Source organism: Eretmochelys imbricata, chromosome 1 (genome assembly GCF_965152235.1).
Source record: "Eretmochelys imbricata isolate rEreImb1 chromosome 1, rEreImb1.hap1, whole genome shotgun sequence".
Taxonomy (NCBI): domain Eukaryota; kingdom Metazoa; phylum Chordata; order Testudines; family Cheloniidae; genus Eretmochelys; species Eretmochelys imbricata.
In genome coordinates this window covers 275,652,981-275,674,420 of record NC_135572.1, presented here as the reverse complement: position 1 = coordinate 275,674,420, position 21,440 = coordinate 275,652,981, and the positions used below count along the sequence as shown (strand labels likewise).

General features: G+C 39.3%; 1 protein-coding gene across 4 annotated transcripts in view; it reads left to right on the top strand.

The window, feature by feature from the left end:
- The window catches only part of NEDD1 (NEDD1 gamma-tubulin ring complex targeting factor), a 65,828-nt gene extending 44,839 nt beyond the window's left edge, over nt 1-20,989 (top strand). For all 4 annotated transcript variants that reach the window (XM_077831948.1, XM_077831977.1, XM_077831958.1 and 1 more), the window contains 7 exons: nt 2,136-2,267; nt 3,436-3,483; nt 3,835-4,064; nt 5,909-6,065; nt 7,453-7,609; nt 17,199-17,265; nt 19,154-20,989. In XM_077831948.1, the coding sequence (XP_077688074.1) occupies nt 2,136-2,267; nt 3,436-3,483; nt 3,835-4,064; nt 5,909-6,065; nt 7,453-7,609; nt 17,199-17,265; nt 19,154-19,258 (896 nt within the window). In that variant the 3' untranslated portion in view covers nt 19,259-20,989. The remainder of the gene's footprint in view (nt 1-2,135; nt 2,268-3,435; nt 3,484-3,834; nt 4,065-5,908; nt 6,066-7,452; nt 7,610-17,198; nt 17,266-19,153) is intronic.
- Nucleotides 20,990-21,440: the final 451 nt, after the last annotated feature.

The following is a 21,440-nucleotide window of genomic DNA, read 5'->3' as shown; positions in this document are numbered from 1 at the left end:
AGAAGCAGTTTCAGCCAAGCACAGAGGGAAGGGTTTGAATTCCAAGTTTTTTTTTTTCTGGTCCCATAAAAGAACAGAGGATGGAAACCAATATTAGCTCTGGCACTCCTAAACACCTTTATGAAATCACAAAAATTCAGGATGGTGACTCTTTCAGCTATAATTCCATTGTCAGATTCTGGGAATTGATTCTTGGCCCTCAGTCATCAGGATGTGTACTTCCATATCACAGTTCACCCCTTTGATAGGAGGCTTCTTCGCTTTCTAGTCAGCCAGTCTCTTGCAGTATGAAGTACTCCCTTTTGATTTTTTTCCTCTGCCTCAAGAGTGTCCTCAAACATATTAGCAGTGGTAGCTGCTCATTTGCGTTATCTGGGAATAATAGTTTTCGCTTACTTTGGTTGGTTGCTGAAGGGACAGTCATACAACAAAACTCAGTGTGTCTGCCATCCATCTAATGATGTCTGTCTTCCACAGATTAAGATTTCAACTCAGTATTGAGAAGTCCACCTTGACTCTGGGTTAGCAAATAGATTTCATAGGGGCTTCTTTGAATTCCATAACAGCTATAGCTTATCTTCTGAGGGACAGATTTGTAACTCTAACAAACCTCATTTCCAAGCTGCAAGTAGGTCCCCAGACTTCAGCAAGAAATTGTTTTCCTATGTTAGTTCTTATGGCAGCATGTTTTTTTGTAATACGCTACACCAGATTGTGCCTTTGCTGCTTTCAAGGATGGCTCAAACAGTTTATATTCTGAACATACAGTCTAGACAAGCTCCTATGAGTCCCTCACCATGAATTGGACTCACTCAGTGGATGGAGGGACCCCTCTAAAGTCTGTGCAGGAATCCCATTCATCCAGCTTCCTCCCACTGTCAGTATAACATCAGATGCATCCCTTATGGGATGGGGAGTGCACCTCGGGCAGGGGTGGGCAAACTTTTTGGTCCAAGGGCCACATCTGGGTATGGAAATTGTATAGCAGGCCACAAATACTCACAAAATTGTGGTGTTGGGGTTGCGGGAAGGGGTGCAGGCTCTGGCTGGGGGTGAGGGCTCTGGGGTAGGGCTGGCGATGAGGTGCAGGAGGGTGCTCTGGGTTGGGACCAAGGGGTTTGGAGGGCGGAAGGGTGCAAGCTATGGGCAGTGCTTACCTCAAGCAGCTCCTGTAAGCAGCAGCATGTTCCCCCCCCTCCGGCTACTACGCAGAGGCGTGGTCAGACGACACTGCATGCTGCCCCATCCACAGCTCCCATTGGCCACGGTTCCCAGCCAATGGGAAATGTGGGGGCTGTGCTTGGGGCGCGGGCAGTATGTGGCAGCTTTAAGATGACATAAGACTGGCCATACTCAGTCAGACCAAAGGTCTTTCTAGCTCAGTATCCTGTCTTCCGACAGTGGCCTATCCCAAGTGCCCCAGAGGGAATGAACAGAACAGGTAATCAAGTGATCCATCCCCTGTCATCCATTCCCAGCTTCTGGCAAACAAAGCCTAGGGGTACCTCGCTAATTGCTCATTTTCTAAACACTAGTTTTAGAGCTTGGCAGGTGGAGGGGAAAGCAGCTTGAAGATACATGCATATATTATATATAATTTTAAATTGAAAATTTAACAGCTGGATATTTAAGCAGAGACTGCTTTTATTGCTGGATAATTTTGATAGGTCACTTTTCTCCTGCAAGCTTATAAAAGTACTGTACTTTTTGGGGAGTGGGGTGTTGGATTTATTTATTTATTTATTTATTTATTTTTACTAATTTCCATTTATCCTGACTGCATCCATCAAATAAACAATACATTTTGTAGCGTTACCTGTAAATCTTAGTTTGAGCATTTGTCCCCATTAACAAGACTCCTTGTATAAAAGGAATAAGTCAGCTGATATTTTTTCTCTCACGCGCGTGACTGGAGGCATCAATGAGGTACAGGCAAAGCTATCAGAGTTGGTTTTCTAATTAGAATTGTTATAAGATAGTACAATAAAAGTATAGAAAACTTTGTTTTGCCTTTTGTTCTGGAAACTGCTTGGATTGATGTTCAGTTTGAGATTTTGTAAAGCAAGCAGAATCTTTTATTTTTTTTGATTAAATGAATCAGTAAATCCGTAATTGAATGTTGTTGTTATCTTAAGGTTTTCCTCGTAGCGGCAGCATGGATGTAATTATATCTAAAGAAACAGATCATGGGAAGAGTGCCGATATGACTAACTTTGATGATCTGGGACGAGATAGTTTGGGTGACATGTTCTCTCCAGTCAGAGATGGTAAGTTGTTAATATTGAAACTTGTAAGATTAGATACAGTGCAGATGCATTCTCGCTGTGTGCTCTGTCTGGCATCATTTTGTGCAGAACTTCTCCTTATAACAAGGCTCATGCGTTTAGTCTTGTACATATTGCACAGGATCTTATCTTTTTGCAGACTTTGGAAAACTAGGATTTTGTTTTAAGTAGGCAGATAACAAACTTCCATCAGAGCATATTTGTAAAAATGCAAGAGTTGGTTATAAGAAAATATCAGTGTTGAGTGTCAATAAAAATGCTGCAAAGAGTCCTGTGGCACCTTCTAGACTAACAGACGTATTGGAGCATGAGCTTTCGTGGGTGACTACATGCATCCGACAAAGTGGGTATTCACCCACAAAAGCTTATGCTCCAGTACGTGTGTTAGTCTATAAGGTGCCACAGGACTCTTTGCCGCCTGTATAGATCCAGACTAACACGGCTACCCCTCTGATAATAAAAACGCTGCCACTGTGGTCTTTTGAATACTTATTGTCCGAGATGGGCCTGTGGTGCACAGTCTAGATCCAAGTTTTCCCAAAGTCCCGGGATCTTGGTCGCACCTCAGACTCTTTCCCTATGATACATATTTTTAAAACTTATTAGAAACAAAAGTAGGAAATAGACTAATGTGGCGCTCAAATACCCAGAAGACAAATTAATAAGCAAACGATCAGAGGCTTATTTGTATTGATTTCTAGGAGCTTATGTTGATGGGGAAGTCAGAGTAGTGCCTCTGCTTTCGCCTTTGGGCTATGATCCTGTAAGCACACGCACTAATGTGGATCTCTGCACCTGTGGGCAACCCTATTGGAAGTCGTGCATCTGTACAAGTAGAGCCCTATAAATCTGCGGATATCTGCGGGAACAAATTTTGTATCTTGAGCCCCGCAAATCTGTTTTTTATCTGTGGACCGTTTCTGTAGATCGGATGCAGATACAAACTTTATATCCGTACAGCGCTCTATGCAAGAGTCTGTACTAGCACGTCTCAGTGCAGAAGCAGGAGTTCAGAATACAGAAGCTGTTCCTGTTTCATAGTTCAGTTAATTGCTTATTTTTAAACTACGGTGTTGACATAGAAAACTGACACAGATTCAATCTATACAAGTTTTAAATTGACCTTTTTATTTTTGTCAATATTTTGTAGATGTTGCCATTTACAAAACAAATGAAGATCTTCCAGGAAAAGGAGATGGTAAGCGCTTTTGCAGTGCATTTCTGTTTACCGTCAAAGTTAAAAACAGAAGAATCCTGGTTAGCCAGGGCATTATGCCAGCTTTATGCTGATATGGGTCCATTGAAACCAAACCATTCTTGCAGTCAAACATCAGTGGAAGTGCACTGGTATAAAATGTCAGAGCCCAATGTGTATAACGTTTGGTGTGCTGTGTAACAGCAAATCATAACTGTTTTAAGAAAAGCATTCCTGTAGGTAATCAGTAGTGGAGGATGTGGGTTTTCTCTCCATGTTTGCTTGTTTGATTATGTGTTTATGAATACTTCAGTGTAAGCCAGAAAAGCCTTTTGTTTTCTCTCTCCCTTTCAGGTTTGGCTTTGCAGCCCTACTTTCCTGGTTTGGATTTCCTCCCCCAGTTCAACACTGTGTTTCCCATAAAAAGAAACACAGTAGGTGTTTGCATGCAAGGGACACGTTCTAGCCCATTACATGCATTTGTGGGCTCTCCTATTAAAGAAGAAGATGAGCATCCAAATCAAGATGCTGAAGCTACAAAAATAAGTATTGGAAAACAAGAATCTAGAGAACCCTTGAAACAGGTACTCTACGCTAATTCTTCTCATAAATGATAGTTTTTTGTTTTGTTTTTAAGTGTATGCCTCTTGCCTTTTACCTGCAATAAATACTTTTTTTGCTGATGGGGAATTTGCCAAAAATTGTTCCAGCTAATGTGTACTAAAAGGACTGCAAAATAACCCTTAGATGTGACAATAACTTTACGGTATCTCTGTTTTACTCCAGTTTAGACCATTCTGATTCTTGATCTCTTTAAATGTCTGACTTACAATGAATCACTTTTGAGAAGTCTATTGTGGTCTTGAGCAACATGATATTCGAGTTTACATCCTTTTTTAAAAAGTCCTTGGCATTATAATACATTGAAACCAATGAAGACAAATTATACTACCATGCAGAATATTTTTAATTTCTGAATAGTTGGGAGTTATTTCTTCTTGACTTAGAAAGCATTTTCCACAAAACTCTTAGGAATTAGAAAGGGGAAAATGTCATTTCTTTTGAGGTGGTCTCTGCTTACTCCTCTTTATGAAATCTGCTTCCACCTCTGTTGCTGTTGAGATTCAGGAACTCTCTAGAAAGCCATGCTTGCAGCACTGAACCTTTACAGCTGAATTTACAAAAGGCCCACGTCACTCCAGTTCTTTTCTTTCTGTAGCTAGCTTTGAGTATCAGTTGGTTATGAGGCTGATTTTTGTGTCTCAAGAATCTGTTGTTATGGGTCCTCTGTTAGTGCCTGGATCTACCCAGATAAGAGAGATGTGGTACTAAGCCAGCACCTGCCAAACATCATCATCTTCCACTGGAACAAGCCACAGCAAGTTTTCCCTTGATGTCAGGGTTTTCTTTAGCTTTGAAAAAGTCTGTTGCAGCACAAGACTTTTGGGCACAGTCTCCTGAGTTTCACGCAGGTTCTCTATCTGAGGATGTTTCAGGCATGCCCTCGTGAGCAAAGGTAAAAAAACCTGAGAGGTCTTCAGGTCCAGAAGTCTTGGCACTATCCCAGAAAGGGAATAAACATGTAAGCCCAAGAACTGTGTGGCCAGGGCACTGTTGAGTCTGAAGCCTCTCTTGGCTTTTCTTGTATTGCCAACTCCCTGTTTTTCTGCAATTGTGGCTCATGTGGGACCTGTAGCACCATTCCCAGAACATATGGCTTCGCTACTGGCTAGAGGAGATAGTGCTCTTCTCTTTCTAAGAGAATAATTCATCTGCCATATTTTTTCTGCTGAGAGGAAAATACTGTATTAGTCATGAATAGTGTGTCTGTTTCCTTCAACAATAGTAAGTAGATACTGGGTTTTACCGTTCTAATATTAATGCAAAGCTAAGTTGTTGGGGTTTTTTTTGTTTTTTTTTTGAGGTCAGCTTCAAGGATATGCTGTAAATATTTGTATTTAAATTTTAGTTTTCATTAGTCACTAGAGTTTGTTGGAAATTTTTTGTCTAAACACTTTCATTAAAAAATGCCAACTCAGCAAACCAATTTTTCTCCCCAGAAACTTTGTTAGTCCTCTCTGAAATGTTCCTATCTGTGTAACCTGATGTTTAGGGCACTTCTGATTTGGAGCAGGTCTCCTACATCCCAGGGGGTTCCCTAGCTGCTAGGCTAATGGGTATTCTGGGATTGGTGCTCTCATTTCTGTGAAAAATGTCAAAAGGTCTGTTTTGTTTTGAAACAGAACAAAAGCAAATTCCAAAATCTCAAAATTTGGGGGGAAATGGAACCCTTGTTTTCTAGCCAGAACTATTTGTTCCAGCTTTCCAAACACAAATACATGAGGCAATGTAGATCTTAAAATGTAAACTGTCATTTAAGTACAACTGAAGTGTTACAATTATTGCTGTTTTTAATTTGACTTACAAGCTTTCAAAATTGAGCTCATCGAATGCTGAGTCTGGAAATTCAAATACTCCACTTTTGCCCACTGTAATCAAGACTCCAGAAGCAAATGAGAGGCTAGGGAAGAATATTCAGGCACTCTTGATGTCCGATTCACCAGTAAATGGTACTACCTCAGCAAGTAAGTGTGTGGAAGTTGTCTGATTTTACAAGTGGTTATTGTGTGTTATGATACCTGATGTGAAAACTGTCACAGAAGTTACTTTAGCATTAAAACTGAATAAAAGGGCAAGTAACTGTGAGGAATTTTTTTGTTTATAGTGTACTAAGTATAACTTGAGCTGCTTAGATGTGTGATAAAATAATCAAAAGCATCTAAGGGCTTGTCTACATGAACACTTAGTTTGCAGCAAGCTTGGGTGTAACTATAACCTGCCGAACAACCTGTCTGTGTGGACCTTGCTGCCATGCACTTAAAGAAATCCCTCATGCATTCTGATCTACTCCCATTTCAAAGTCGTGTAGCTGAAAGTGCATGAGGGAGCTTTTAGTCTGCGGCAGACTTACACCTCAGCTTGCAGCAAACTGTCTGTGTAAACACTCCCAAATGACTTGGGAGCCTAAAGGCCAGATCTACAAAGGTGTTGAGGTAGTTAAAGATGCAGGTAGGTGGTTAGTGGGATTTTTCTAAAGCACCTGAATAAGACCTGTATTTCAAGTGCTTTTGTAAATCCCACTAAGCACCTAGCCATATCATTAGTACCTTTGTAGATCTGGCCCTTAGGCTCTCAAGTCACTTAATCTTATGAGTAAAATATTCAACAACATAGAATCATAGAAGGACCCCCGTACGTATGTTATCTAATCCAGTACCCTGCTCAGAGGCAGGACTAAGTATTATCTGGACCACTCCAGTTGGTTGTTTTGTCTAAGCTGTTCTTAATAACCTTCAGTGATGGAGATTTCACAACCTCCCTAAGTAATTTGTTCTTGTACTTAACTACCTTGACAGTTAAGAAGTTTTCCTAATGTCTAACTTAAATCTCTCTTCTTGTAGTTTAAGAGCATTGCTTCTTGTCCTGTCCTCAGTGGATAAGGAGAACAATTCAGCACCCTCCTCTTTATAACAACCTTATATGTACTTGAAGACTGTTATCATGTCCCCCCCTGAGTCTTCTCCAGACTAAACAAACACAGGGCGTTTTTTTTTTTCCAGTTTTTCCTCGAAGGTCATGTTTTCTAGACCTTTACTCATTTCTGTTGCCCTCCTCTGGACTTCCTCCTGTTTATCCACATCTTTCCCGAAGTGTGATGCCCAGAACTGGACACAGTACTCCAGTTGAGGCCTTATCAGTGTTGAGTAGAGTAGAACTACTTCTCGTGTCTTGCTTACAACACTCCTGCTAATACATCCCAGAATGATGTTAGCTTTTTGTTGAAACAGTATTACATTGTTGACTCATTAAGTTTGTGATCCATCTCTTAAGACAGATGCTTTGTGGAGTAACTGAAGTTTTCTCTTACTCTCCTCCAGATTCACTCTAAGACTCTTCATTTTTCTTCTTTAGGTCCAAAGATAACTTCCTCTGTCACTGCGGGAGTTGCCAGTTCATTATCTGAAAAAATAGTTGACACCATTGGAAGTAATAGACCAAATGCACCTTTGACATCAGTTCAAATTCATTTCATTCAAAATATGATACAGGAAACGCTGGATGATTTCAGGTAAAGTCCGTTCATGCAGTGTTTGGAATATTTCATTGACTTGATTTTTTTAAACTGAATTTTATAATTTTATAAGAAGTATTTAATACAAACTCTGGGTGGCAAAACAAATCATTCAATTTTGGATAATCAGAATTCAACTTTTCAACTAAAGTATGGTAAATATGCTGTAGATATTTCCATTGGTCATCAAGCTGTCTTACTAATATTAGGGTTTCTGTTAGGACTGTCAAGCGATTAAAAAAATTAATCATGATTAATCGCACTGTTAAACAATAATAGAATACCATTTAAATATTTTTGGATGTTTTCTACATTTTCAAATCTATTGATTTCAATTACAACAGAGAATATAAAGTGTACTTTATATTTATTTTTGATTACAAGTATTTGCACTGTAAAAAAAAAAAAAAAAAGAAATAGTATTTTTCAATTCACCTAATGCAAGTACTGTACTGCAATCTCTATCATGGAAGTTGAACTTACAAATGTAGAATTTTGTACAGAAAAACTGCATTCAAAAATAAAACCATGTATATAAAATTTTAGAGCCTGCAAGTCACTCAGTCCTACTTCTTGTTCAGCCAGTCGCCCAGACAAACAAGTTTGTTTACATTTGCAGGAGATAATGCTGCCGGCTTCTTGTTTACAATGTCACCTGAAAGTGAGAACAGGTGTTCTCATGGCACTGTTGTAGCCAGCATCACAAGATATTTACATGCCAGATGCGCTAAAGATTTATATGTTCCTTCATGCTTCAACCACCATTCCAGGGGACGTGCGTCTAGAGTTGCCAACTTTCTAATGGCACAAAACCAAACATCCTAGCTCTACCCCTTCCCTGAGGCTCCGTTCCACGCTTTCTACGTTCCCCTTCTTTCGGTGGCTTGGTCTGCCCCACCCTCACTCACTTTCACTGGGCTGGGGCAGGGGGTTGGGGTGTGGGAGGTGGCTCCATGGTGGGGGGTGGGGCGAGGGATTGAGAGTGCGGGAGGGGGCTGCGGGTTGAGGCAGGGGGTTGGGGTATAAGAGGGGGTGAGGGCTCTGGCTGGGGGTGTGGCCTTTTGGGTGGGGCCATGGATGAGGGGTTCAGGGTGTGGCAGGGGGCTCTGGGCTGGGGCAGGGGGTTGTGGTGCAGGGGGGCGCTCTGGGTTTGGGGGGGCCTCAGCTGTGGGTGCAGGCTCTGGGGTGGGGCTGGGAATCAGGAGTTTGGGGTGCAGGAGGACGCTCTGGGTTTGGGGGGGCCTCAGGGCTGGGGCAGAGGGTTGGGGCTCTGGGTTGGGGAGTGGGCTTATCTCGGCTCTTGGTCAGTGACGCAGCGAGGCTAAGGCAGGCTCCCTGCCTGTCCTGGCTCTGCACTGCACTCTGAAAGTAGCCAACAGGTCCAACTTCTGGGTCAGGGGGCCAGGAGGCTCTGCGCGCTGCTCTCGTCCGCAAGCACCACTCTTGTAGCTCCCATTGGCTGCAGTTTCTAGCCAATGGAAGCGCAGAGTCAGTGCTCGGGGCAGGGCCAGAGCCGCCGGGGTCCCTTTTTGACCGAGCGTTCCAGTCAAAACCAAGATGTCTGGCAATCCTGCGTGCATCCATGCTGATTATGGGTTCTGCTCGACAACAATCCAAAGCAGTGCGGACTGAGACTTGTTCGTTTTCATCTGTGTCAGATGCTACCAACAGAAGGCTGATTTTCTTTTTGGTGGTTTGGGTTCTGTAGTTTTCTGCATCAGAGTCTTGCTCTTCTGAAAGCATGCGCCACACCCAGTTCCTCTCAGATTTTGGAAGGCACTACAGATTCTTAACCCTTGAGTTCAGTGCTGTAGCTATGTTTAGAAATCTGACATTGGTGCCTTCTTTGCGTTTTGTGAAATCTGCAGTGAAAGTGTTTTTAAAATGAACATCAGCTGGGTCCTCATCTGAGACTGCTATAACATGAAATATGTGGCAGAATGCGGGTACCACAGAGCAGGGGACATACAATTCTACCCCCAAGGAGTTCAATCACAAATTTAATTAATGCTTTTTTTTAAAACAAGCATCATCAGCATGGAAGGCAGGTCCTCTGGAATGGTGGCCAAAACATGAAGGGGCATATGAATGTTTAGTATATCTGGCATGTAAATGCCTTGCAATGCTGGCTACAAAAGTGCCGTGCAAATGCCTGTTCTCATTTTCTGGGGACATTGTAAATAAGAAGAGGGCAGCATTATCTCTTGTACATATAAACAAACTTCTTAGTCCTAATTCTTGTTCAGCCAATTGCTAAGACAATGTGGACTTTAGGCTCTGAAGTTTTACATTGTTTTCCTATTTTGTTTTTGAGTGCAGTTATGTAAAAAAAAAATCTACGTTTGTAAGTTGCACTTTCGTGACAGATTGCACTACAGCACTTGTCTAAATACTATTTCTTTTGTTTATCATTTTTGCAGTGCAAATATTTGTAATCAAGAATAATATACACTTTGATTTCAGTTACATCCCAGAGTACAATATATATGAAAATTGTAGAAAAACATTCAAAATATTTTATAAATTTAAATTGATATTCTATCGTTTAACAGTGATTAAAACTGCAATTAATCGCGATATAATTTTTTGAGTTAATCACGTGAGTTAACTGCGATTAATCGACAGTCCTAGTTTCTGTATCTCCTATCACTGAAGTATCAATGGTCCCAATATTGCAAACTTGTAAGCCTGTGCATAACTTTATTCATGTGAGTAGTCCTATTGATTTCAATAGGTTGATGCCACAATGGGGACTACTCATATGAATAAATTTTACATACGTTTGCAGGATTGGTAAGCTACATGCTTCTTGGGTAAGTTAAAGTCTACATGATGAGTTCCTTAGTAGATTTTATGGAATCTTCTGTTGCTTCTCCCTTCTCTAGAAATAGGAGTTTCTGCTTTGGGTACTAACAATTTTGGGAGATTTTTTTTTTTTCCCCCTGGGGCCCAATCCAACTCATAATGAAATCAATGGAAAGGCTGATACGGACTTCAGTTGCAGTTAAATCAGGTTTGATATGGCTCAAGTTAGAGTGGGAAAGATTGTTACCATCTTAACATTTTTGAAATGATGCACTTAAATAGAGATCACTAGAGCATTCATTTTAATATGTCAGGTGTTGCTGAGACCTATTGAAGGGTTTTTTGTATCTTATACTTTGCCTTCACTTCTGCTTTTTTATTTTTTGGTGGAAATTTATTGAGCCAATCACAGTATATATATAATTTTTTTTTAAACAAGAAAATAAATTGTTCAAAGCAATGCTTTGAGCTTTTCTCAGGATCTAGATAACTGCAAAGCTATTAAATCAGTTATGTACTGCAGTATTGGGTGCAGCTCTACACAAAATGAAGCCTGTATTGTAAATGAAGAATGTTGATTGGCATCCATTTAGTTGTGCGTGTGGAGCTGTTACTAAAAGTTCTCTCACTTTATGAAAACAGAATGCCTCCCTAAAAGCCGAAGGAATGGCTTTTTAAACAGCTTAGCTCAAAATATAGGAACATTCACCATAAACCTCCTAACTCATTGTATCGTGAGTCCAGTGCATTGCATTTGTTGGAATTCGAGATTTTGGAAATGAAGAGGAAAAGAAACACTAGATGACCTAATGGATTTCGCTGCTGGTAGAAAATTGTTCCCTACAATTTATTTTTTAGTGTTGCTTCCCTGCATTGTTTGTGTCCGAAGAGTCGGTCTTCTATTGGGAAACTGAGGAAAATTTTTCTGGTGTGACATTCAGCCTGACCTTCACTCTTTCTTGCTTTTGGCTTTAACTCAACCAGTTTAGCCCATGTTAAAGGCAGTGTGCCTTGTGATTATTAAGTTTTTAAAACCAGTTAGTTGGAATTTGTTAGCTAACGACGCACCTTCAAGTCCTAGCCTAGACAAGACCAAAATGCGTCCAGCCTAGACAAGTCTAGTCCTAGCCTAGACAAGGCCGACTGTGACTAAGGCAGCAATGTTTGCAAAGAGCCTGATACAGCTCCGAGGTGTAAACTGCCCCATTCATTTTAGTGGTTGGTAAGGCAGATAACAGTTGTGATATTTCAAATGTGAGCATTGTTAGGTATTTCACTGCTCATCAAAGCATGTAAGAAAGGAGAGGAAATGCTAGTCTACGCTACAAAGGCTTTGCTGGTACAGCTGTGCCAATGCAACTATACCAGCAAGGCCTCGTAATGTAGACTCAACATATTCCAGCAAAAGGAGTTCTTTTGTCAGTATACTGAAATCACCTCCTCAAATGACAGAAGCTGTATTGGGTGCCAAAGGACTCTTGGCAGTATAAGCTGTGTAGGGACAGGGTTTTTTGCCAGCATAGCTATGTCAGGAAGAGGTGGGGTTTTTCAAACCTCTAACACACTTACCTGTGCTGGCAAAACTTTGTAGTGTAGACTTGCCCCAGTAACTTTATGAAGTTCCACAGTTGTGTAGGGTTTTAACAACACCTGGTTGGGTTGAAATGGAGAGGAGGTGGTTTTTGACTCCTAGAGGGGCTCAAGTTAGCTGTGACAGATAGTTTAACTAAGGATTTATCCACCCCTGGAAATATCCCAAAATATCTATTCCTGAATAATTATTATAGATTGGTCCCTCAGTAGTCCTTCTTTGCACAGGTTTGAACCTGAAGTGTTTGATCACTCATTGCCGGGTGTTCTCAGAACAACAAAAAACCCATCAGGGTTCTGGAGGGATTAATTTAGAGCTTGTCTACACCTCAGAATTTACCAAAATAGCTATTTTGGAATAATTATTCAGAGATAGTTATTTTGGTATAAGCTCCCATGGGACGACTTACTCCAGACTGAAAGTGCCTTTTGTAAATTGGACGAAGGCACTCTTATTCCAGAATAAGAGTATCCACATAGGGACTTATCCCAAAATAACTCTTTGATAATTATTCTGAAATAGCTATTTTTCATAAATTCTCAGGTGTAGACAAGACCTAATTTAATCCCTCCAAAACCCCAATGGGTTTTTTGTTCTTCTGAGAACTCTCAGCAATGAGTGATCAATGGTACAATCGAACCAGACGTGTGCAAAGGAGGACTATTGAGGGACCGAACTAGGATGTGATGGGTTTGTTTTTTTCTCTTTGTATTCCAAAATTTTTGGAGTGTTGTGGGGAGTGTCTGTATCCCCCACTTTTACTCCCATTTTCTTTTACAAACTTGGGTCTAACTTGTTTTGCAGTATCACCTCAGGTCTTCCTTATTCTTTTCAGCCTGCACCAGCACTCTCACGTTTGTGTTGGCTTTGGTTCTCTCTCCTCCATGGTCCCCCTCCTTGGACTGAGAATGTCACTTCGGATTCTTTCAAGCCACACATCTCCGAACATGAGCCTGGGCTTGTGTTAATTTTTATTTTTTTTAAACAGATCCTTTGGTTTTTTTTTTACATAGCACTCCCTAAAGTCTTAGGTTATTTTGTGTCTCTTTCAAAGGTCATTTTATATTATTTCTATAGGCTGTTTATACAAACAGAGATGTGGCACTGATTTCTACACAGATTTTCTGTTGAAAAAATTGCAGGCCAATTATATAGCTGGAAATTAATAATTTTCACACAACTTTACTCTAAATAGAAATGTTCTAAATTGTTTTGGTTCTTGTGATAGTCTCTCATATGTATACAACATTGTATAATCTTCTCTTTTTTTATTATTCAAAACATTTTCTGGGGTCTCACAGTGGCTTTGCTGTGATTTGACAGAACTATTGCTATGCTATTAGCAAAAACTACTTCTCCTATGACACTGATTAGTGTCATTCCACCTACTCCAGAAGTGCCTCTCTCTCCTTTTTTTTTTATGTATTTCAAGAGAAAATACCATAGCTGCTTATGTTTATAACCTCCAGGATTTAATCAAGAAATACAATAAAAATGTATATATTTTCCTCCTGTTCGCAGTCTTCTTCTTGTCTTTCCCCTTTCTTTCCCCACCCCCAATTCTTAAGAAAAAGGTTCAGCTTCCTCTTCTGTAACTCTAGGGAAGTCATCCCTCGAATGAAGAAAACCAAAGCAAAACCTTCAGTTCCTTATCAAATAAACCAGGGAGCATGGAAGGAAATTGAGACAATGGTGGAAGCTCATTGTGTGCCAGGAGGAATATGTTTGAGTGAGGAGAGGAAGGGTGGGGAGTACCTGCCACTCTTGTTTCAGCCACTGAATTTTAGCAACCGCACAATGTAATGGTATATATTACCTCTTGGGTCTGATAAATTTTTATTTCTGCATCTTTTAAAAGGTTCTGAAAGTAGGAATCTGTGGGAGGCACTTAGTTTGTGGAAGCCAAGGGCTTGATTCTCCCACAGCTAACTTTTAATACAATTTGGTTTGAACATTTCAGTGCCAAGGGAAAAAAATTGAAAAAACGGGGAAATCAAAGAGAAATGGAGTATCTATAATTATCTGTGATGCAAGTCTAAAATATTTGCATGTATATCGACCCAGCTCCCACTAACTTTAGTTTTAGATCATTGATATTTGTAGTGGGAGAAAAGCAGTCTTGGGCTACGACCCAGAAGTTTTGACCCTTTTATTGTAGATGTATTGATTGGCCTCTTAGAGAGGGTACAGAACCCTTTGGTCAGTTCCTGAGATTGGCATGTGTTCACTTGTGATCCAAATCTTTGGATCATTAGAAGAGTCTGACCATTAGAACAGTAATTAAAACAAATTTCTCTTACCATTCTTCCAGCCTACAGCACTATATCCTCCTAATGTATTTATAATTGTAGTTGAATAGAATATAAGGGCCATCTTTCTTTGCACTTTCAGACTTTGAAATGTAATTAGTTGTTTGTGTAACAAAAAACCCCACATAAAACCCACAGTAGCATCAGTTGGAATAGCAGAAGCACGTTGTGATGTTACTTTCCAGGCTTAGGTTTGGAAATGATTTTAGGGATACCACTCCTCAAACAGGTAGAGATTAGTCAGAATCCCTATGTATCTTCCTTGATGATGCTCAACTCTTGTTGAGTTTACACAGCTTTTTTTGTGTGGAAAAACTTGTTGCATACTTAAGATTGTAGAATTTTTGCACGTAATGTCTTTGTTATTTATGAAAAATACATAATATCCTCTCCAAAATTACAGCACTTACTGGGTACACATTTTCTGAGAATATATAGATAAATCTATTAGTTTAAGTTAATTTTAACTTAAATGGATCTTTTAAGAAATTTAGCATTTGATGTCACTCTCGTTTGTCTTTGATGATTTTAATAACTAATGCAGAATCAAGCTTCCTATATAGTTGAAACTCCTTAAAATCACTTGAATATGCAGCATTAGACAACTTTTTAATAGGATCAGTGGCCATTTTTGCTGGGTTTGGTTTTGGTTTGTTTTTTTGACTGAAGGTTTCTTTCAGCAAAGGTTGAGAATTACTTTACTACAGAGAATCTCACAAATAACTGCTCTCTTTGGAAATGGCTGCCATCTCCAATGTTTTCAGTTGAACTAAGGGCACAGGCTGCCATAAATAATGATGGCCACTGCCTCCATTTATTTGCTTCATACAGTTCAAATCTTTGCTTTCTTACAGCGTAGAGGGTTCTGTGCTGCCAGAGAGCAGCTTGGCATCACTTCTATTGTGAACAAGAGGAGGTGGCCATTTTGAAAGAGGGCATTTTAACGGAGGGCATTCTCTGTCTCCTTGAGAATAATAGGAGGTGGCATCCATTTTGAAAGAGGGCAGTTCTTTGAATGATTTCTCCGAACAAGAGGATCATTCTTCCTCTGCTCCTGTAATGTGCATTCATGAAAATAGTGTCAAAAATTACAATAATCCTGACTACCTTTCAGAAAGCTACCCATTGATACGTGTCTCTTCAACAGGGGGAATACTTGTGTGCATGCAGGGGAATTTTGTGGTATCAAAAGATGAAATTGAAGGGCGGTGGCATGTGTGCAGGGGACTATGGAGGATGAGGGTTTGGGGAAACTGGGGTGTACATGCTGGCTGTTTGTGCTGCTCTGACAATGCAAAGCATCTGCAAAGTATGTTTAATTTGTCGGTGTGTTCTCGCTGCTTTGAATCTGGCTCTAAAAGATACTGCATATTTTCAAATCATTAGCAATATTACATGTAACATCCTCTGAGTTGCTTGTTTTGTGTTTTTATCTATGAATTTTTTAATTAAAAGAGTTTCTCTGGAAATTTATGTTAAGATGAAGCTCATCAGTTTACTATGGATGGCAGATCCCTTTAAAGAGCCTAGGTTTAAGGAGTGCCCATTTTGTAAAGTACATTTTTCTAGCATCAAACCTACAGTTAATCAACTGGGGCCTCGACTGGGAGACTCTGCTCTGATCCATACTTTATGGAGTCAGCTAAGATTTTTTAGGAGAAATTCTAAGTCAGAATAAGTTGTGAGCCCTTACTCAAAATCTCAGACTCTGGATGTCTCGAAGTTTGATGCCAAGAGATCCTGACTGTTGAGGTGGGTTGGATGGTGTGAAAGGCCTCTGACTCTCTTCTGAGTATTCTTCAAGGACTAGAAATTCAGAGAGGAAAGATGGAATTACACCTCTGCTCCCCAGAATCCATTTTATCTCCAAGTAAACTAAGAATAGTGGATTCATTAAGGTCCCAATACTGAGATTCTCAGGTTGCTAAGTGCAAAATTCTTATTTGAGGGACTTCTCTGTGCTGGGAGATAGAACTCAATGCCAAAGATTAAGAACCCTTCCAGTTAAAGATCTGTACTGACACTACTCAGAAGGGTTAGGGGAAGGTTACTTGCCAGTAAAAGGAGGTCTTCAAATAGCTCATCAGTATGGTTTCATATTCTCCACTCTCTTGGAGTTTACTGTAGAGTCTTAGGAAATGAGGACAAGGAGGTCATGCCTTCGTACATCATTTGACCTAGAACGTGCTGTGGTCTTGGAAAAGTCTGCATGGCCCATCGTAATCACTGTTCCAGACCATAATGCAATCTGTAGGTACCTTCCACAAGAGTGGACCTGTATTCATAATCTTCTTTAATTCCAAGTAGAGGTAAATGACTTTCATTTATTGAGCATCATCTTTGTGCATCGTACTCTGTGACTGAAGGAGGCTTTTCTCCTCCAACAAGGTTAACATTCAAATTGAACACTAAAAATACAGTCCAAATCTAAGATAAATCTATGATGCATCAGATGAAACGCCAATCTTGGGATCACTGATTAAAAATAAAAATGTATTTTTGTTGGCATTCCTGGTCCTGTTAGCAAACAGAGGACAAGCTCTCAAATGTTCTGTATTGCTCTGCTCTTGAAATCCTTTTTCAAGGATTATGAGCAAGGATTCATATAATCAGTGGATGAACTGTTCTTGCAGAAACTTGGGAGTAGCAAAAGACATGGGCCATCCTGAATGACTTATTACAATTCTACTTGTCTTTCTGCACCAGGTAGTAGTAGGGATAGGCATTGTCCTTATTCCTGTGTCCAGGATATCCTATAGCGTTATAAGACCATTGGTTTTTTGGTTTTGTGTGTGTGTTTGGGGACTAGAGGAGAACTACTGTCTTTGTGGAATTGATGGGAAAGGTGTCATTTGGGACTTTTTATACTTTGTTCCCCCAGAGAAGCATGCCACCGAGACATTGTGAATTTGCAAGTGGAGATGATTAAACAATTCCATACGCAGTTGGTATGTACAAAGAACAATATGAAAATGTATATAAGTAACGCTGAAGTGGGCCTGCTGCTTTACAGATAAAACTGAAAGCTAGATGCATGCCTTACAACCTAAATAGAAAACATACAGAGAAGGGAGGGGGAAACACCTACATATTAATAGATGTATTAAACTGTTTCAAGCTAAACAAATGAAGTATTGAAATCTAGTAGACTGCCAAAAGGCAAATGAAACTAACCAATAATGTTTTGATACATGGGATACCAACCAGAGAAATTGACTAGCATTGGTTTCTTTTTTCTCTCTCCCTCCCTTTTTTAGGCTCTGCTGAATGCTAGCAGAAGCAGACCTATTTTTATGCTCTGAACTAATGCTAACTATACAGTATAACACAGAACACTGCTCCATACGGTGATGGTCTTCCTACTTAATATCCTAAAACAGATCTAATTACTTGCATATTATGTTGTTAAAACTATTTATTTCTTACCTTGTCCATATTCATCTGGAGAGAAAGCACTGCACTGGGACTCATGAGATTGCCATTGACTGAACCACTGTAGGGCAAACACTAAAGAATTCACATGAACTATATTTTTATTGAGCTTACAGGGGCTCAACTTGAAATGAGACTCTGAGACCTCTAGTCTGAATGTCTTGGTTTTGCTGTGAGCAGAGGGGGAAACAAATCTTTCCATTAATGAGGGAGGAAGGTAAATCTGAGAGGGAATGTCTCCCTGCCTTCACCACTTCCCCACATGTGATCATGTTAGAGTGGATGTCACACAGGAAAACAGTGTGTAGGTGGGGACATCTTTATAGTGGAACAGGGTGGGAAGACAGAATGAGCAACTTGGAATATGGCGCACATGATGATTTTTTTATTTTAGATGCTCGAGGGAGTAGTTGGTTGTTTGAGATGCCAGTATAGCCCTGACGCTTTTACTCTGTTAGGCTAGATCCAGCTAACGGATTCATGTGAGCAGATATCTGGGCATGCATGAAGCTCCAGTGATTGCGCCATGGGTCTCGGCCCAGGCACAATAAATTGCAAGATTGGGGCCTTAACACAGACATGGCTCTAATAAAGGAAAATAAAGATACTTGACTGGGTGAGAAGGAGAGAGGAAGGACTATGGTAACACAAAATAAATATTGTTAGTTACCTTGGCAACAGAATTTCCTTTCAACAACCATTACAATAGGACACTGTAATGCATTATCACTGCATTAGTTGTTGCTGTGATAATTATAGCATCTGAGTGCTGATGAAGATCCTGGAACTTGTAGAACATACTCTTTAAAACAAAGCTATGATGCAAAATATAATTTGAAATCATCCAACATTACAAATCTTGGGTTTTATAAAAAAAAAAAATTCACTTAACATCGTTGGGGTTTTTTTGGTAGTTTAAGCAGAAGAATCAACTAGTAATTGAAGGGGTTGCTTACATGCTGAAATGGAGTAAGGAAATACATTAAGAAATTGAAAGTCTAATTTGTTTTTCAAATTAAGCTAATCTATTTATAAATTAAGATTTTTCTGCTATTTGGCCTACATAAATCTTTAGTATCCAGCATTGGTCATTCTTCTTTTAGTGGAAATTGAAAAATATATTCCCCATCTTAACTGGGACAAAAGTGTACTTTGATAAAATATCCATTAAAGAATAAGGAATTAATGACAGAAGTACTGTACCCCAACAAGAAAGAGTCATGTTAGTAACTTATCAAAAGGTTGTTTTTTTTTTATTTCTTTGTGAAAAAGATACAGTATATTATCAGGTTGTTGTTATTTACATTAATTTTCATCTGTTCAAAAGAGGAAACTCCAGAGAACAAAATTTGAAAAGTAAACTTTAGCTGTTGATGATGAGGGTTTTTCTCTTTTTTTCTCTAGAATGAAATGCATGCCTTGCTTGAAAGATACTCTGTAAATGAAAGTTTAGTAGCTGAAATTGAGAGACTACGAGAGGAAAACAAAAGACTGAGGACCCACTTCTGAAAAGTCCACACAGAGCTTATTTTGTTGGCATGAACTTAATGAATTTTGTACTTTAACCTTCAAGATGTCATCTACCAAACATTGAAATCCTGTATGAAGACCAGTATTGTTTTCTTGAACTCAGAAAACCTTCATTTAAAATAAATGTTATAAGACAATACTGAACTGTAAAATTTTTAACAAATCTGCACTAATAACTGCTGTAAAGAATGTGTTCATATCTTTATGGTAAACTGACTTGAAATACATGTGTTGTCTAACAGGAAAGCTAACAGGATACGTATTTTATCGACGCTTTAGCTGTCCACAAAGTGCCTTTTATAAATTAAAAGGAAACAGGACAAATGTATTTTCCATAAGAATTTGAGATATACCTGCTGTCAGAGCTCTGTAGACTGACACATTATTTTACGCTTTTGTCAGCAGCAGTCTTTTTAGCTTCAGTATTTCAACTATTTTTGTGGAAAACCGCATTCTTTTCAGTATGACATTTAGAGTTTTGTTTCTGCATAGCTGGAAAAAACAGGGAATCTACTAGTAATTATTTAACATGCAGTTATAAATAACTCAAAACTTTTCCTATATGGAGCAAAACTTGGGTTCAGTCTTGGAAATATTAATGAATGTGATATCATCCTCTTGCTTGTGTTTTTTTTAATGGTTTTTATGAGAAGTGTGTGCGCTCTTCTGCCACTGATTCTTCCTGTCCCTTCGCTTTCCCCTCTCTCACCCCCGCTTATAAATGTTAGATTTTTAGGATGAGTTTGTTAAAATTCAGTTATGTAAACTAGAATCCTTTCACTTACATAAGTCTGAATATTTACATAATTAATGGCATATCAAATAACTTACCCAGTTTCATTGACTATAACTTGTATCCTTTGAAGTGTTCTGAGTGAACACACTTAACCAGTGGTACTATTTACCACTACTGTAACTTTCTTTTGGCCAAGCTGAATACCAAATTTAATTCATTTGTTTTAGCTATAAGCTAACATGACTGCATGTGTCATGTCAGTACTGACTGTTTAGTCCAGCAGTATAACACTGCCAGGCCTATTCTTGCAGTTCCTAGCGAGGCAAAATATATGAAGTGAAATGCTGGCCCTGTTGAAGTCAATGGGAGTTTTGCCACTGACTTCATTGAGGCCAGGGTTTTGCCCAGAATCACACCAGTGAAAGCGTTGCCTCGGCAAGGGCTGATTAGGTTCTGCTACAAGTGCCTTTTGCAGATGATGATCTGAAGATCTTAAGATACCCACAACCATTACATGATGATCCAATTGCAAAGATTTCAAAAAAGAAAATACTGAGAACACAAGAGTTCATTAGCTACAACATGTAACGTTTATCTCCAGCATGACATTCTTCCAATAAATAAAAAAAGCCATAACAAAACAAGTCTGTCACTTACTTAAAATAATACATTGCAAAGTTTGAAACATGCAAGAATGCTATTTGAATCTTGTCACCATCTTGAACATGATTTTTTTTAAAAGAGAGAAGCGTAAGGGAGCAGCTCCTGTATTTTTTTTTACAAGCTAATTAATTATTTTGTTCTTCTAAGAAAAATAGAAGAATATTGGTGTAACCCTCAACATTATGATCAGGACTTGAATATCAGTTTGTAGTTTATTGCTACTATGTTCAAAAGAGTTTTTTAAAAGTATTTCTATATTGAGTTGAATTCAAGGAAGCATAATAAATTAAACTTATTGCAAATAATGTACAGATCACATAGTATTGTGTAAAGCTTTTGTAAGATTGTAGGATGAGTAAGCAATTTCTGACATTCAAATTACTAGTCAGAAACTTGTGAAAGACGGTGGTTAAAAGTGTGGTAAATCTTTCACAGTTCTACAGCCTGCATTGTTAAGCTGATGTAGAACCCAAACATGTCCAGACTGTTCCCAAAGTGTTCACACCAGGATGGCCATAAAATAGCAGGGAATTGGAAGAGCATCCTGAGTATTTGTCTGCAGATGTCACCCAAGACTTCTACTTTTTGAATCAGAACCCTTCGTAAACTTTTCTGCGCTTCTGAACAAAGGACATTGCAACAACAGTGATTAAAGGAAGAAAAGGTTTTTGACCTTTGTCCTAGGGCTTGTTTCCTTATCTCAGGATTAACGTGTCACTGCTGACTAGCAGAGACACCCCAGCAATCCTGATAGCCCCTATG